We start from the raw sequence: 17633 nt of genomic DNA on the forward strand, positions 1-17633 counted from the left end.
CCTTCTAGTGAAAATAAGAGCTTGTCCCTCTAGACTGGGCCACTTGCCTGCCACCAGAGCCAGAGAAGTGAAACTTTGCCCTGTAACAGTACCCCCCCACCCACCCCCCTGCAGCCTGCAGTCAGGCGTCTCCTTCTACACTTTCACAAGACGAGCAGAGCAAAGAAAAACAAAACAAAACAAGAGAGAAGAAAGTGTGCAGCCGAGCTGGAGCAGAGCGGTGAGTAGCCGCCGCCGCTTGTCCTCTGCTCTCCCTTCCCGGGGTCACACCGAGCAGGGGGGGGCTTCTCTCTGTACCTCTTTCCCTGCCCTTGTCTATAAACAAGACCCAGGCTCCCCCTTCCTGTCCCCCCAACTTATCTCCTAGTTTGGAGTGATTTCTTCTGTCTGCTTAGGCGGGGGATGGTTTTTCGCACGGGAGAGGAAAACTCCGGCTTTCAGGGACAGCAGAGGGAAAAAGTTGGGAGTCGCAGGCCGAAAATAGATCGCTATTCTTTGCATTGCGTTCTTTATTTGCTAATGTAATTGTATTTTCTTGGGATAGTGTTTTAATCGTTCCGCCTTTTTTTTTTTTTTTTTTAGGAGAAAACGAACAATAAGTTTGAAAAATAAATGAATATTAATCTTCCTCATTTCAGAGGAAAGCTAATCGCAGTTTGTAGGCACCGCCGTGCCCTCGGATCCCTGTCCTCTGCTGCCTCCTCGGGAGCATTTTTTTTTTTGTGCTTTTACTATTTTTTTTTTTTGGGGGGGGGGGGGGGGGGGTGGGTAGTATCCTTGAACTTGTTCAGCTTGGGGAATTCTTCTGGCTGGCGCTCTCTCTAAGGGTCCAGGACTCTTTGCGCCGGTCGCCCAAACTTGGCAGGTTCCCTTCTTCCCCCCGTCTACTTTCCTCGCACTAAGCCCGGCCGCGGAGGAAGGCTGCTGAAAGGGGCCAGTTATTTCCAATCCTCCATAAATTATAACACCTGCCCCCCCCCCCCGAAAAAAAAAAGATAAATAAAAGAAAGGAAGTGGGTTCATTCCATTCATAGATCCGAATAGATGCAGCACTGGCCGATTACATTACAGGCCGGTGCAGGGGCCCCCACCCACATGAACCTTCTGTAATCTTCGCTGAGCCTTTTGCCCGAGTCTAGAGTTGCAGCGTCCACTTCATTTCGTTTCAGAAGGGGTACTAAAAACTTTAAAGCAAATCTGTAGCCGAGGGCTGGGGAAAGGACCAGAGATTACTAACAATTTTTAGCTTTTTTTTTTTTTAAACACCAGGAAGTGGATCTGAATGTTTTTTCTTTCACGTCTTCCGGATATTGAAAATGGGGTTTTAATTAAACTGATTTTTAGTTGTTAAAAAACAAAAACATGAGTACACATTTGGAGATAATCTCGTGGGGGGTTTTCAAATAAAACTAACAAACACCCATGTTAAAAACAGGGGAAAGAAAGAGCAAATGGTTTCCTCAACAGACCTATTTCTGGAGGGTTTCTGAAGAAAAAAAAAAAACAAAAAACCTTCAGATCACAAAGTTGAATCAAAGCCCTGATTTTGAAATAGGGTAACACAAACTTTAAAGGAAGGGTTCCCTATTAACAGATATTTAATGTAACCATTAATTTCCCAGAGCAGAGATTCCCCCTGGCATTAATGTTTCTGAGCACACCTCTACAGTCCCTTAAGGAAAAAAATCCATCAGCACCCTGCTTTGTTTTGGGGATCTTCGAGGGGCCAAGCAAAGCAAATCCTGCATCGCAATGTCGGAAGGAGCCTCATTGCTGCACCCCAGGTAACTCATCCTCCTACCCCAGTTTACTTTAAAGCTGTTACCTTAAATTATACACATCCATACAATTAAGTAATCTATCTATATTACGTATATATATATATATATATATACACACGCACAAAATTACACATTTATGAGTCTATGGGGAGGCAAGGGGGATTTGTTTTTTATAATGTGTTTTATTTAGCTGAAAAAAAAAAATCAAAAGCACTACAAGGTCTGGACCTTGGACTGCTGAGAATAAATTATAGTGCAAAACCAAGGGTAAAAGAGAGGGTGGAGGGAATCTGGACCATATGTAGAGCTTTAAAGTAAGAGTGATATCTTGCCCTTCTAGGTAGGGCCTTTCTTTCGGCCCTTTCTAGAATTCACTGTCAGTTGTGACAAGCTTTTTTTTTTTTTTTCTTTTTCATTTGCACACAGAGAGCTAGGTTGATAGGAAAATAACACCCAGTTCTAAACACCTAAGGATATTTCATTCTTTTGGCATCTCAACACAGTACCTAGACCGCGCGCTGCAACCGGTTCTAGCTTTCCAACACTTCCTAAAGGCATTCTCCTGTTCATCAATGATTAGACAACAGTGATTGAGAAAATACCTTTGCGAAAAAGTGGGGCTATCACCTCACAAATACAACATAGCCTTTCTGCAACCCATAATTCAGCTGCTGAGCCCCAGAAAGTGAATTGCAAGAACCCCCATGCATACTCTCGCATAGCAAAGGGATAGGGAGGGTGGGACGCTCCTTAGAGCACACACTAAAAGTGAGCAATGGATTTGCTGCTAAAGCAGGGAAAGAGTCCGACACCTATAAAGAACGTTTAGTCCAGAGATATTTTGTTTTGGAATAATCATTAATAAAACAAGGATTTCCCTGAAAAAGTAAAACAATGACTGTACTAGAAAAGTAGCATTTCTTTTAATTTCATTTGTAGTTTAATTATATTCTTCTAGTCTCCTGTTTTTCCAAAGGGCATCATCCATTTTGCGTCCATATGGACAAGCTCTCTGGAAAACAGCGGCCTGATTTCTTTTATTCTAAAAAAAAAAAAAAGGGGGGGGGGCTACTAATTGACACTAAAAATCATTTGACTAGGAGGCTTATAAAGATTATCTTATCAGATTTTACACTTCTTATGATCTGATTTTTTTGCAAGTTGCTTTAAATGTGTATACTTAAGCCTTGTACTAGGTACTAATTAGTACAGTCAAATGAACTCAAATAGATATTACAAATCCTGATCAATTAACTTAAAATAGATGAATTACATTTATTTTTTGGTATTTTAAAGATCTTTACATTATTGGACAATGCCACAATGTCTCCTGATTTGTTGTATTTTGTCCTACTTTTGAATCATGCCTTTATATTTGGAATCTTAATTCCAAACAAATATTCACAGATGCATTCAAGTCATATCTGGAATATTAATCCAAATGAATGCTCTTTCAACCAAATGAGACAGACAAAAATCCAAGGTGACCAAAAGCCTCGCCTTATGCAAATGATAAATATATAGCAAGATTAGGACATCCACAATAATAATTATTATAATAAATATGAATTTATTGTACACACCCACATATATATTTCCCCCCTTTACACTGAAAATGAATCAGATTCTAAATTATGGAAATGATAGCAGATTGTATGGCACATGGCACATTTGAGAGCATATTTCCAAACAGCAGTACTTTTTAAGGCATTACACATATATAATAGTCACAAGTTATGCATATACTACATGCATACATCACCATCCTATGACATCTGAGCAAAGGGCAAAGAATCTAAAAGTAAGCTCTCAAGTTCAGAATGCCAGAAGTCTATTTCAAGTAACCCCCCCCCCTCCCCCTAATCACAGAATGGGAGAGAAAATCCTTGTGAATCAGACCCAAGGGACTCTTTAGGAAGTGGGGAGCATTAAAATGTCCTGCACAGTGCAGAATCCTGTTGGTATGCACCAAGATGATAAATTTAGCACTGCAGCCCTTCAAAATGAGGTGCTGATGAACGATATGCCAGGATACTGAGGCACTGATGCCCAGGCCACAAATAGCACCAGCATGGGCCTGAGTTCTACAGTCTGCAGGTTAGAGACTGATAGGAAAATAGTCAAATAGCAATTGACAGAATTGTGCCCAGTTTTGTAGGGAAATCCTCAAACTCTAAAGAAAAACTTTTTTTGAAAGTTGAGGAAAAATTGTAAGAAAAAGTGATCAAATTGCCTCTATAGTGGTAAATTTGGAGTGCAAATCTACAAATGGAGGATGCATTTTTTTTTCTTCGAAGAATTAGCAAAATACCTGATGTTTTGCCCTCCTCCTCCAATCTACTTTTTTTTACAATTAGTATATTATACACCTCTACTTCTATATGGAAATTAAGATAGAGCATTCAGCTGATAGGGCCTGATTCACTGAGCATCTTCCCACTAGACAGAGAAAGGGAAAAAGCTTCCAAAAATTCCACCCTGACTGGAAAGATCCCTTCACTACCTCTGGACTTTTTTTTTAAGACAGCACTATTTTCAGCAGCAAAGGCTATTTCAGGGGCTTATTTATTTTTATTTACATGGTACTCCACTTTTGCCAAATGTGCACCAAGCTTTATTAAAGGAAAAATAATCCAGTTATTTGCCATGGAGAAAACATGGGCAGAAATTTGCTGTGATCCCCCATGCTAAGGTTGGCCCCAGGCCCCTTAGTCCTGGCATGCACAAAATATCCCAACATTTTTCCCTTCCCTAAAACCAAGAAATGAAACAATGCCACCTCTCTATGCCTATGGGCTTCAAGGTTTACGGGAGCTCCTGGGTCAGTGCTACTCCCTATCTACGGGGAAAATCCTCAGGGCTCAGGCAGTTCGCTTCTAACAGCATCACGGTCGCCTTCGCCGAAGTCCCCCTGCCCACCGCTGGGAATACGTTTGAACAGTCAATCTGTGTCCTTCCTCCGGCCCCATGAAGGCCTGCCACCATCCGGGACAGACAGACTATGTCAAACCTTGCTATACCTTTTGATTTCAATTCAAGCCCTTTTCATCTTCTTACTATTAGTTCAGCTGCTCAGACCCAGGTTTCCTGGGTTCTGCTTATGGCCGTCTCCTTCCCCTATGCTGTGACAATCTCCCATCCATATCCACCCCCCCCCCCCCCCGTTTTTTTTTTTAATTCAAGGCCCTTAAACAAAAATAAATAGCTTTTCTTGTGCTCATTATTTTCCAGCGGAAACCAGTCCCAGCTCTCTCTGTGATCGGCGTCGGCACCTACAAAACTCACCGGGTGCCTACAAACGTGTTGCTTTCTGTAATCGTTCTAGGAAACAATAGCAACAATTAAAAACAACAGGTCCTCCTCTCCCTAGTTTGTTAATTCGCCGCTTGCCTTTTTTTTTCTTTGCTGGTTTTCATTTGCCTTCCGTGCTCTAGATATACTGTAACCGAAGCCAGCGAAAGACGGAAAGTTAACAAACTATTCACAGCCATATCAGCGCCGGCTACATCTTATCTCCCCCAAGAGGCTAGGTTTAGGAGAAAAGCTCGCCGTCCAAACCACACTTTACAACTATGACATCCCGTCCGCATAGGTGCACCGGCATTCATGAAATCTGCAGTAGCACAACATAACAATCTTGCATTTTAACACTAAGCGTCCATGGGCAGAAACATTCAGCAAAATTGGCACCCCCCCCCCCCCCCACAAAAAAAAAAAAAGCAGTATACACACACACAAAATTTTGCATCGTTAAAATCTTTAATAAGCCTCTTTCTCTCTCTCCCTCCAGATTTCTTAGATGATTTTTTTTCTTTTTATAATGGAGCCTGATCCATTTACACAGAAGAAAAAAAAAATCTAAGAAATGATTCCCTTAATGCCAATAAATTAAGCCTTACAAAAAAACAAGTTTAATAATTTCTGACAATTTGTATAAGGGATTTGTTCGACTTTCCACCGAGCACTTTCTTTCGGATCGGTAAAAAAAACAAACAAAAAACAACAAAAAAAAAAACTATTCAAATAAAGATGAGAAAGTCAACTCCCTCCATAGATTTTAAAGTTTAAAATGAGCTGCAGCCCAAGATCGGTTCAAAGAAAGTTGGAGTTCATCTTGTGTGTTTTGGCGCCCTTTCCAGGCTAGCTACTGTAAAAAAAAAAAAAAAAAAGAGAGAGAGAGAGAGAGAAACTTGGAGGTCTTGTCTGTCCCGTCTCAAGTTCAATGGCAACCCTCACGGGGGAGGAGACGGCCCATGTTCACAGCCCGCAATAAGAATTCACATCACGCCACCTCGGCATCTTGTGTCAAAGTGGAAAACCGCCTGCCCCGCCCCCTTTCGACCTGAGAGCTGCCAAGAACTCATCCAGCCCGCATTCAAGCCCAGCTTAATGGATGGTGGAGTGGAGGGGGGCGGGGGAGATGTACTGGGCATTAGAATGGGGGCCAGACAGGCAGACAGAAAAGAGAGTCAGTCGGGGGGAAAAATCCCACTGCTGCACACATAGATCCCATAGGAAAACCAGTAAGAGGAGAAAAAAAAAAAAGGGGGGGGGGGGAGGGAGGGGAGAGATAGAAATAATTTTCACCATTCATTTCTGAAAGGTGTACAGGACTTCAAGATGAGAACATACACACAAACGCCACTTGGACAGTGCAAAACAGGTTAAACACACAGCAAAATCTCCTTTACTCTGCCCTCTGCACAGGGCTAGCAGGAAGGAGCACTCAGAAAAATGCAAGCAAAATGGCAGGAAACGGGAGGAGGGAGGAAGGAAAGCAAAACTAGTTAGAAGGGAAAGCTGAAGTCACATTTCCATAGATCCCTCACAGCGAGAGACACACACGGAGTTCGGGGGGGGGGGGGGGGGGAGTTGAAGCAAGAAATGTGCCAAGTTCAGCACTTTTGGACGCCAACTCAATCAACTGATTCCTTGGCAGAAAAGAACGATCCCGATCCAAAAGCTGCCGAAACAAAAAAAGCCAACACAAACAGTTCCCCCCTCCTTCTAGCTCAGCCTACCGAGTCCCAGAAACATTTAGGGAGGGCAGAGGGAAGCAGACATCGATCCACCGAAGAAGCACAGACAGAGAGAGTAAGAGAGCGAGAGACCCCTCTGCGCCTGCAAAACAAGACAAGAAGTCGGCAATTCCATAGCACATACCATTGCACTGTATTGCATTAAATTAATGGGCTCCTGAACTCTGTACACAACACAGGGCCGGTGGCTTCACATTTCTCAGGCAACAAATTTATTCTTTTGTTTTGTTTTTTTTCTCAAGGACTTGTTTGATTTTAATTTTTAATTCCAGCAGTGTATCCTTCAAGTCGATTTTATGGCCAGAGATTTTTAATCATAAAAACAGGAAAAAAAAAAAAAAAAAAACCACAAACAGGACAAAAAAAAAAAAAGCCCCCAAACCGCTACCACCACCACAAGGGGGGAAAGAAAAAAAAAAAAGTAGAAATCTTGGCAAGCAGAGAAGCAAAAAAAAAAAAAAAAAAAGGCGGTAAAGTCAAAGTCAAGGCGAGTCAGCCCCCACTTGGTCCGTCCCTCTCCCTCTTCCTTTTCAGTCTTCTTTCGTCTCTGAGCTGAGTTGCTCGCAGGCTGGCTTTTTGCCGGCTGACTTGAACACGATCCAGAGGAGGCCGAGCCTTGCACTCTGTTTTTTTTGGGTGGGTGGGTGGGGGGCTGTTCTCGGGAGCGGAGCTGGCCTCGTCTGCGCACTGCCGGCTGCTGCTGTGGGCGCCGCCGGCTCTGCCCCTCTCCTCCTCTCCCTCTCCCCCCTCGCACTCTGGCAGCGCTCTGCAGATCCGGCTCCAGATAGCAGCACCGGCCCTGGCTCCTGGACGCCTTCCACCGCTCCTCTGATTGGCTGAGCCGGAGAGCTCCCTATTACCACCCCTCCCCTCCTCCCTAGAGCGGGTGCGGGGGGGGAGGCTCCGCTGCCGCAGAGCTCGTGCGAAGCTCCCGGCTCTGCTTTTGCTGGCAGTCGAAGGGAGAGGGAATGTATTTGCATATTTATCAGAGGCCAGCCAATGAGAGAGAGCGCCCACGAGCTGCAGGGCCGACAGGTCGCAGCACCTTGCCAGCAGCCCAGGCAGTCTGCTACTGAGCCAGTGCAGGCTCCTTCCTTCTTGAACCATGCCCGCTACCAGTCTCACCAGGACACAATACTGGGATGGCAGTTGCTACGTGTTGCTCAAATATATAAAGTTGTTACAGAATATGAGAAAACATGTATATCATAGTAATAAGGAGGATACAATTAGAAAGTGACAAGGACGCTGCCCAGGTTCTCGCTGGCATGGTAAGTGTGTGACCTTGGGGAAAAATATCCGATATTTTGCTACTCTACCTGCTGTTTCTTTCCCCACTACCACACACAGGATTACATGGCATTTCTCTTGCTCATACTTTTGTGGGAATTATTTTATTTGTCCATTTTGGGAAATGTGCATCTTTGTGTTTGCAAAATGTATTTCCTACTATATTCTACAAATCTATATTCTCCTATGGTAGATTCTTTCATTCTATGAAAATTGGCCTCATTTTAAATAAAACTCCATTACCTTATCCACAATTTGTAACCACAAAATGAGTGAATAAGGCCATTATAATTTGTTTTTTGTCTAAGGCACTGAAAAAAAATATAGCGCTTCTCTCCCCCCATGTTGGGATGGCTAAACATGTGTGCTGCGGCCTTTGAAAAGAATTGGCATCTACTCAATCGAGTGGGTAGCAGCTCTTTTTCCCATGCCAGGAGAGGTCTGCGGTTGTTTTTGTTGTGTAGGATTCAGGTTCTGATTGAGAGAATCCAACATTGTAGGCTACAGCTACACCATGCTCAATGCACACTGAGAAGAGAAAGGACCCCACCTTCCAAAGAGCTGATTAATAAAGCAGTTGAAATATTATGTTACTTAACTTCAGATGTCCTAAAAATAACTAGTGGCAATAAAACCGATTATAGTAGATAACATTCACATATATGATTTCTTTAAACCAAAAAAATCTTCAGGTACCAACACTTTATATCAGGGATAGTGAACACCAATTCTCAAATATTACAAATAGGTCGGGTTTTCAGGATAGCTCACTTTTGCATCTTAACCTGATTCTTGGATCAAATATATGTAAAGATGCCTAGTGAATTATCCATCCTGGAAATACAGAAAAGCAGTGGGGCTTGACACCCTCTATGACCAGGCTTCACCATCCATTTTTCAGATTATACACAAATGTCATGTAATGTAACCCCTTGCACTGCTAAAATAGACAAACCTTTGCTAACACATTCTCCAATTCCAGCATCTTTTTGCTTTCTCATCAATGCAACTTTTCCTTTCAATCTTTTTGTAAATGACAGTACTCGGAAACAGGACCTTAACAGTGCTGAGAGCCTGCATCGTTAAAAAAATGCATTCAACTTATTAAAGAATCTACTCTACCCAAATTCTTTGCTGGTTTTCTTTCAAATATATTACCTTTCTGTTATGATCCTCCAGCCATATAGCTGATACATTTTTTATTAATTTTTGCTTATATGATTCTCCCTAATCTTTACTGGTTAGGGATCAAGTTCACCACAGCGCTGATAGTATCACACCACTTTTCTGCATCCACAACACCCACCGCCATACTCCCTTTAACAGATTTAATTCTCTTTGTACTAAAACCAATTTTCAAATCATTGCCACAGTTGGAGCAGACCTAATAGATACAAGTTAAACTAGCAGCCTGTGTCAGCCTCTGCGTTATTGGAGGTTCTCTTAAGAGGGTGCAGAGCGTCTGGATCCGACTTGCAAGGCAGAGAAGCTTCGGCATACAGAGTGATTGATTTTCTAAAGCAATGACCACTAACTTTTTCTACAGGACTATTTTGCATCCCCTCTGTAGAAATGTTGCATCTAGTTTTAGATGTCCTTGGTCTTGCATAATGCTACATACACAACCAAACATTAATAAATACTAACAATACATTTATTTTAAATAATGTGACTTACTGTATTCTTTTTCTATTATGTCTGCCTGTATGCTAACAAAGGGCAGGCATATCAATCTATTTCCATTTCTGCATTCACATTTATTTTACAGTCAGTTTAGTCTCCCTCTGTACTAGCTAGTAGGGTGATAGCAAAGCAGAATTCAGAATTCTCTCTGGGGAAAATAAAATCTCTCAAATTTAAAAAGAAAGCCAGACAGGGGAGGGGAGGGGCAACATGGAATATGAAACATTTTTGTACTGCTGCTTTGTTATCCTACCTTTCTGTTGGCAAAAACTGGTTGTATAGCAATTATTTTTTTGTTGTTGCCTTGTGTATGGAAAAATTTAATACAAATATTGTAGAAAAAAAAAAGCCAGTCACAAAGCCTTCCAGATCCTAACACTATCAGACAATTGTTAGCAGTAGCATAGGGCCTGAAGGAAAACCACTTAATGTAGTCAAGTATCCTTTCTACATGCAGCATTGCTGGACAAGTTGGGCTGTATGATATGGCTCTGCCTAAAGAGGAGGATGCATAAACCAAAGGCTGAATTATTGAAACAATAAAAAAATTGATACTACTTTATTTGTTATTAATGAATATATTATATACTAAGACTACTTTAAAAATAAGTGAACATTATAACTCTTATAGTGATATACAGACCGAACTCCAGCTATGTAGGGTATATGCTGTGGGTATGCAAAGCTTTAGATTTCTAACTGTCCAAAAACATGGTTAGAAAGAATTACTGAACCACAGGAAAAGTCCAAAACAACCACACACAAAATACATTTTACAGAATGGGAAACTGGGCTCCCCTAAATGTTTAGTTTTTCCAAATGAAATGGATTAAATTTTAATTGCGAAGATGTGCGTGTTAGGCGAGGAAGGGATTTGAAGGATGTTGATTCAGAATTAGAAATCAGGGGGAGATTTTTTTTGTTTAAAGTTTTTGCAAACTAGGGGTATTTGAAAATTAGGGTCAGTGTTGATTTAGCTTTAATTGTTAAATAATTCATGTGGACATAACAGGGTTAACATACACCAGTCTCCCAGATACTGTCACTACCACCAAGCAATGATGAGAATAGAAACAAATACTATCATCATTTTAAATTTCAAGGGAGGAATTATTCTCCCCCAAATGTTTTTGAAAAATAATTTTACCAAATTGGACAAAATTGAAGATTGCTGATTTTTGAAGTCTAAACATTCAGAATATGTAATCAGATTTTTACATTTTCTTTTTAACTGATTCATTTATTAAACTTAGGTAAAAATATTTCATTATTTTGAACATGCAATATGCTTGTGCAAAACAACAATAAAGCAGCCCCTATGAATAGTTAAAAAAAAATGGGGGTTGGTATCAAGGTAGCTTTATATTTTAACTCTGTTAAAGATAAGTCAATTGATTTTTCTTGAATCACCTAACCCTTAGACCCACCAATGGAGAATATCAATCTTAAGACTGAAAACAAGATAGTACACTAGCCAAAAGGTTATACATGGGATATTCCTAACAGTGCTTGGTATAGTATGAGTGTGAATGGATTTCAATATTCTCTTTCCTAGGAGAAGAAAACAAATAATCTTAAACTTCCCTTCGAAGGAGGTAAGCAAAGGAAAGCAGTATTAAGAAAAGCCCCTGAAGTACTGATGCTGAAGGCACGGGCTTACCTTCACCTGCAGTTAGCTTCACCTCTGCATCTCATTGCTGATTTGGATCAAAAGATAGGAGAATGTATTTAATTCGTTGGATTTTTTTTAAATGTGATTTTTTTTTTCAAAAGAAACAGATCAAGTGTGTGACCTGTTGCCAGAACTGAAACCATTAAAAAAATTAATTAAGAACCAGACATTTTTGAAGCAGTATATAAATAAAATAAGTAAATACATAAAATAATTCACTGTGAATTTTTTCCTTATTACCAAAACTACCATGGTATAATTTAGGACAACCTTTAGATCACTTTTTCCATTGTATCTGGTAGAAATGAAGATCAACAAACAGGTTGTTTGTCTATTGCCCTCTATTTCTAAGGGGACTAAAATGTCAACCACATTTATTTTGGGGTGATTGTAGGAAACATTTTTCCCATAGACACAAAATGGGGAAATTCCTTCAGTTCTTTAAGTACTTCATGACACACACTAGGGCAGGCGGCACACACTGTACAAATCATGCCTTGGACGATTACAAATATTTATTTCTTTAAAAATTTAAAAAATGTATTCACTCATTCATTCAGCAATGCCTGTCGCCTAAATGCCAACCCAGAGTTTAATGTTAAAGATAGCATATTCCTTGCAAATATTTATCTGAATCATGATGATCTGCTTAACTCAAGGATGGCTGATTTAAGTTAAGACTCTTTTATTAAAGATCCTCAGTACATTGACAAAGCTAACTCACATCAGTTACAGAATTTATATCTTTTTACATAATGGGGAAGGTAAGGACATTACTGTCAATTTAAAATTCATACATGGATGTGAACACAGGAAGATATGTATGTTTGTCCATATTGTGAAAAATAATTGATTTTAGAAAGCATCTGCTCCAATTACAATACAAACTTATATGCGGAAATAAAGTTATAAGATGATTAGATATTTAACAAATAAAGAGAAAAGGAGAGAGAGAGAGGTGTTTCATACTGAGATATTCCTCCTATTTTGTGTCCATAGAAAAATATTTAGTAGTTCTGAGCCAAAGGGAAAAAAACTTTAAAATAATAATTTTTAAAAAAGGATTTTATTCTCCTTTACCATAATTTAGAAAATTCTTCCATATAGATATTGGGAATTTAAACGTTGTCTGTTTGTATACACATATGATACATACATAGGTACATACATTCATGCACACATTTTACTGCGATTTATCTTCTGTTCAAAAGTTGTTCTCCTCTAATATTGTTCCTTCTTATTCAAATCAGAAATGATAGTAAAAGGGCCATATCACAAGTCCTGACAGTTTATTTAATGATTGTTCAAATAAAGATGAGACAATTTTACAAATGAATAGGGAGCTACATAAGCCCTTTTTTGCTAATTTTGACACTAGACATACTAGGAGAGGAAAAAACCCTTCCCAAACGTAACTCTATAATTTCTGATTGCAGAATTGCAGCACTAAAAGATATTCAGTTAATAATGATATTTGGGTCTCAGTTTTATAATCTATTGTTACTACAAGAAAGGAAATGTAAGCAATAATGTTGCTTTACCTATTTTTTTTTTATAGCATACGCTTGCACAAGTAACTTCACATTTACACTATTATATGTTCTACTTTATAAGGAAAACCTTTAATTGTAATTACCCTAAATGCATACATTATTCATTACGGAGTACATTATCTGAAAATTTGCAGGACTGGTTTTGCAAGAATTATTTAAGTAATGTGCACAGAAATATATTTTAAAAAGATAAAAATTTAATGTTACTTATTTTATTCCTGACCAATGTCAAAAAAAATTCTAGAGATTCTTTTCACAAAAAAAATCTCCAGCCCTATTTATTTCTAACAAAGGGCTCCATTCTACAACTGATAGAAGTGCAAAGGTCAAGGACTTTTTATATAGTGAAAAATCCAGCTGTTTTCAGGGTTAATATCCCATTTTAAGCACATTTACTGCAATATAATTAATGGTGTCAATACACCCAAAGAAGTGAAATTTAATACCTTTTATATATGTTGAAATACACTACAGCTTGAAAAGCAAAGCAAAAGTGTCAGAAAGTTGGGAGCCAAATAGTGGCAACGGTTTTTCAGCAGCCACACAGGAGAGACCTTTTTTGACTCCTTGTGAAAGGTAATAATTAAAAATCAATGAAATTGATTTTGTCAACAAAAACAAATCTTTGTGGGTTATTTCATTTCTAATTTACCAATTCTTAAAAACTTCAATCTCATGCAATTTTTACTTGCCCCAATATTTTGTTTGAGCAAGGGGTAGGGAGTGTTATACCACCTCCAGATGTGGCATCAATTCGTTACACTAAGAAAGCGTCTGAGCGATGAGAGTTTTGAAAAGAGCCAAGTGTGAGGAACAAGACATGCAGCTGCCCATCCTGGGTGCTCCATAAGCGCTGCTCGTTTCAAACAGAACTGGAGCTGCAGCCAACAAAATAAAACGAACAATTTTGCCAAGAGAAAGTTATTGGCAAATGCGCTTCCAGTCTGCAGCTTGCAGGCAGCTTTAAATAGAAGCGGGGTGTTGGGCTGAGACTGAATGACAGCCAGGACTCTTCCCTCCCTCCACACCCACCCCCAGCAAGTTTCTGAAACTTCTGTCTGGTGACCCTGTCAAGCTGGGCAGCGGAGGCAGATCAACAACCGGACTGGTCACTTCCACGCCTTTTCTTTGGCTTTAGCAGTTAGTTTAGCTCCCAGACCCCTTGCTAACTCGACAGCTTTATCCATCCTGGCAGGGCAAGAAGAATCATGTTCTTTCCCAGTGACAGGATCTCAAGAACATGATCCTCACCTCACTTCCAGCCAGCTCCAGAGGCATCGTCCAAAATATGATCAGAGCAAGCACTGAGAAATATCAGGTCATGCCTAGCTTTACAGCACTATTTGATCTGAAAGAGAGGGTGGGGGGGGGGGGGGGTAGGGGGAATGCCTGAGGAGAAACTCAAAGTCATGCACACACACACGAATAGCAAATTGTCCAGTATGAAAACAAAACAGTTAGGTATTTCAGCTGTTAGCTGCAATAAGCCATAAAGCCACATTTCTATGCAAGATTATTTTTCTACAGATGATTAAATTATGTTAGTAACAAAGCACAATGTTCTGAGGCAAGAATAAACTTTGTGAACCTTCTGCACTATTAACAGGAAAGGATTTTAACACTCTGCTCAGCTTGTGGGCGTTTTGTTTTAAAAGAAAAAAAACAGCACTGAATAAAAACTAATTTAGAATCACTTGTGTCAATAGAGCATTTCGTTCATGCAGATAGGATTCAGACTGAATTACGCCATGACAGGAATAAAAGTTTGGGTTTTTTCCCTTCTGTCTCTGCATGGATCAGAGAGGGGAATGAAACTGTCATGTTTTCAAAATGAGAAGCGTCCTGGTTATATATGTTGAAGTATCCGAACACACACACACACACACGTATGTATAAAATGAATCTCTAAATTTAGCAAAACAATTTAAAGAAAATGAATGGGAAAGAAAAGGTGATACAGAATAAGGAAAATGATCTAGTTGTCAGTAAAAGGCACAGAGGGATTAGATGATAAATTTAGCCAGTATTATCAACGGTCATGTCATCTTCTGTATTAATTTGAAGGTATATGTCAGGACCCTAAACTGCTCATGTTCATTGCTTCCCATATAAATACATTGATTTGTTTGCCATGTTGCTATTATGAAATAAAATCTGTACAGATTATGTATATGTGTGTGTGTATATATATATATATATATATATATATATAAAACTGTTAAACAAAACAATAAAAATGAAGGAATACTATTGCTTATATTCCCTTTCTTCTAGTTAACAAGATATTATAAAACTGTCAGCCAAATTTCATTATGAACTGAATAACAAACTGCTGCAATTCAATAATCAGAAATTATAGAGTCAAATTTGAGAAGAGTATTTTTCTCATGTCGTAATTATGAAAAAAAATCTGTATATATTATATATATATATTATTTATATATACATATAAATATATATATACACACAAATCTAAAAAGATTTTTTTCACAAAAGAAAAGCAGTACGAGGGCACTGAATAAATGGTTGGAGTGTTTTGTTCTGCACATCACAACAGGACAGACGGAAGCTGATGAATGTTTGGTGAAAGTACTGAGGAGAAAATGATAAAAGAATTTGTGACTCTGGAATAGACCATTTTGGCAAGACTGCTGCATGCACGGTATAGAACAATCGATTGATATATGCCATGGCATTATTCATATCTGCAGAGCCAGCTTTCCACAACCTGGCTCACAACACAGAAAAGGGACAAAAACTCCTTTGAAAATGTAGGTGCCAATGAGCTACCTTTTATGTAAGGTGCATTTTCATCCGAACCTAGCATTCGTCTGATTTTTACAGCAAAGGTTTTTCTCTTACAATCCCTCTTTACCAATGCTTTGACTCTCAAAGCAATTTCATAAACAGAGCATTTAGAGGGCCATTGGGTGAGAGGAATCCTGTGCCCATGAAGGATAGAAGAGACATAGATACAAGTTGACAATAAAAAAAAAACAAAAACAAGAAAAGATAGTGTAATTCAGGGCCAGCTTTTTCCAAAGATTTTTTAAAGGTAGGTACAAAGTTGGTTGAAATTGTTTGAAAGTAAGGCCCTAACACTACAACTTAGCCAACTCTGAGAAGGCCTTTAATTCTCCATAGGGGATCTGCTCTCGGGTCCTGAAATATTTGAAATGTACTACCTTGTAAGTAACAGGTCTTCCGCCACCGCCCCCCACCCCCCTAAATGGAATGAGATTACCTTAGGCAATCTAACGCTGTATTCTAACAATTTGTCAATTAAACAATGCTTACCTGATATCATGTCTCTTTCTCCATGCATCACCTCAGCTTTCATTCTCATTTTTTTCTAGTTATTTTAATTTTTGTTTTCATTTTCAGCTATATAGCCAATACTTGATAAATTAACAAATATATCCTGCTTTTCTTCAGAGAAATACATGTAGGAAAAATATATATATCTGTATAGATATATAATTTTCTTTACGTATAAACATACATATATAAAGAGAAAGAAATAAAAAAATAGATACTGTATATACATATATTTCTCAATCTATGGGCCTTATTCAATACAAATTGTTTTCCATAGGTACAAAATAAGGAAAAGTTCTTTATGAATAAGGCCCTAGATCTAATTATGTAGAGAGAGAAAGAATATTAAAATGCTAAGTATGAACATTTCTACAAGCCCCCCTCACTCACTCAGTTTCTGTTAGGTCCCTTTAGCCCTTCCGGCACAAAGAATGGGAAGGGCTGCCAGAAAGACAGACAGACATATAGATAATGCATGGCTAATCCATGAAAAAGGGATGCGATGGGCAAACACAATGGGTTGAATGGTGTTGGAACTCTTTTTGAATGGGCACACTGTGAACTGCCTGCTCAGTGCCCACATCTCTTTCTTGGCAGCCAGACCTGGAAGACATCAGGGGGTGCTAAGTTTGGAGCGATTTCCTCAGTTGTGTCCCTTGCTGGGAATGAGAAGCTTCAACTCCTTGCAGTGACGACAGAAAAGTTTGTCAGAACAGTGAACAAGAGCCCTCATTTGTACTGTAAAGGGGACAAAAAAAAAAAAAAGCCCCACAAATTCCTTTTCAGGATAGATTGGCAATTTAGCAGAAAACAATGGTCCAGGGGCAGGTAGCCATGGATTTTCCTAAGAAACTCAAGACCAGAAAAAAAAATTCCAAAACAAGCACCAGTGTTTGAGGATCAAACAAAAATAAAGTGTGAACAAAACTAGACATTGAGACAGCACGTTCAGCTCTGTCCAGAGAGACAGGGGAGCTGGAATCCAGCAACTCCCAGAGCAGCAACCATCAGAGATGCTTTGTGTGTGGATCAACTAACAGCTAAACACTAACTACTGCAGCATCTTCTCTGGCTCAGTGTGCCCTTGGATTAGTCACTAATCATTCATCCTGTACATATCTGACAGGCTCCGTGTACTTTTATTTTGCATCTTTGACTACAGACTTCAACGCAGTAACCATAAGTAAAAGGAGTTTCAAGCCCTGGAAAGAGGGCGGAGGAAGCTGTAACTTTTCCCAAGAACTTCTGAAACAGATTGCTTTAGTTATAAGGAACTGTAGAAATGTGCAACTGGGTA

The 17633-nt window shown here is 39.4% G+C and overlaps 1 protein-coding gene and 1 long non-coding RNA gene across 2 annotated transcripts in view; one reads left to right on the forward strand and one right to left on the reverse strand.

The window, feature by feature from the left end:
• NFIB (nuclear factor I B) overlaps positions 1 to 7138 on the reverse strand; it is a 537156-nt gene extending 530018 nt beyond the window's left edge. The window contains exon 1 of the mRNA XM_029605636.1: positions 6945 to 7138. Coding sequence (XP_029461496.1) covers positions 6945 to 6962 — 18 coding nt within the window. The 5' untranslated portion in view covers positions 6963 to 7138. The remainder of the gene's footprint in view (positions 1 to 6944) is intronic.
• LOC115093631 lies at positions 63 to 14371 on the forward strand. The gene is made up of 3 exons (XR_003857361.1): positions 63 to 220; positions 1623 to 1784; positions 11349 to 14371. It is a non-coding gene; the product is annotated as an uncharacterized LOC115093631 (long non-coding RNA).
• Positions 14372 to 17633: the final 3262 nt, after the last annotated feature.

This window comes from Rhinatrema bivittatum, chromosome 1, assembly GCF_901001135.1.
Source record: "Rhinatrema bivittatum chromosome 1, aRhiBiv1.1, whole genome shotgun sequence".
NCBI classification, from domain to species: domain Eukaryota; kingdom Metazoa; phylum Chordata; class Amphibia; order Gymnophiona; family Rhinatrematidae; genus Rhinatrema; species Rhinatrema bivittatum.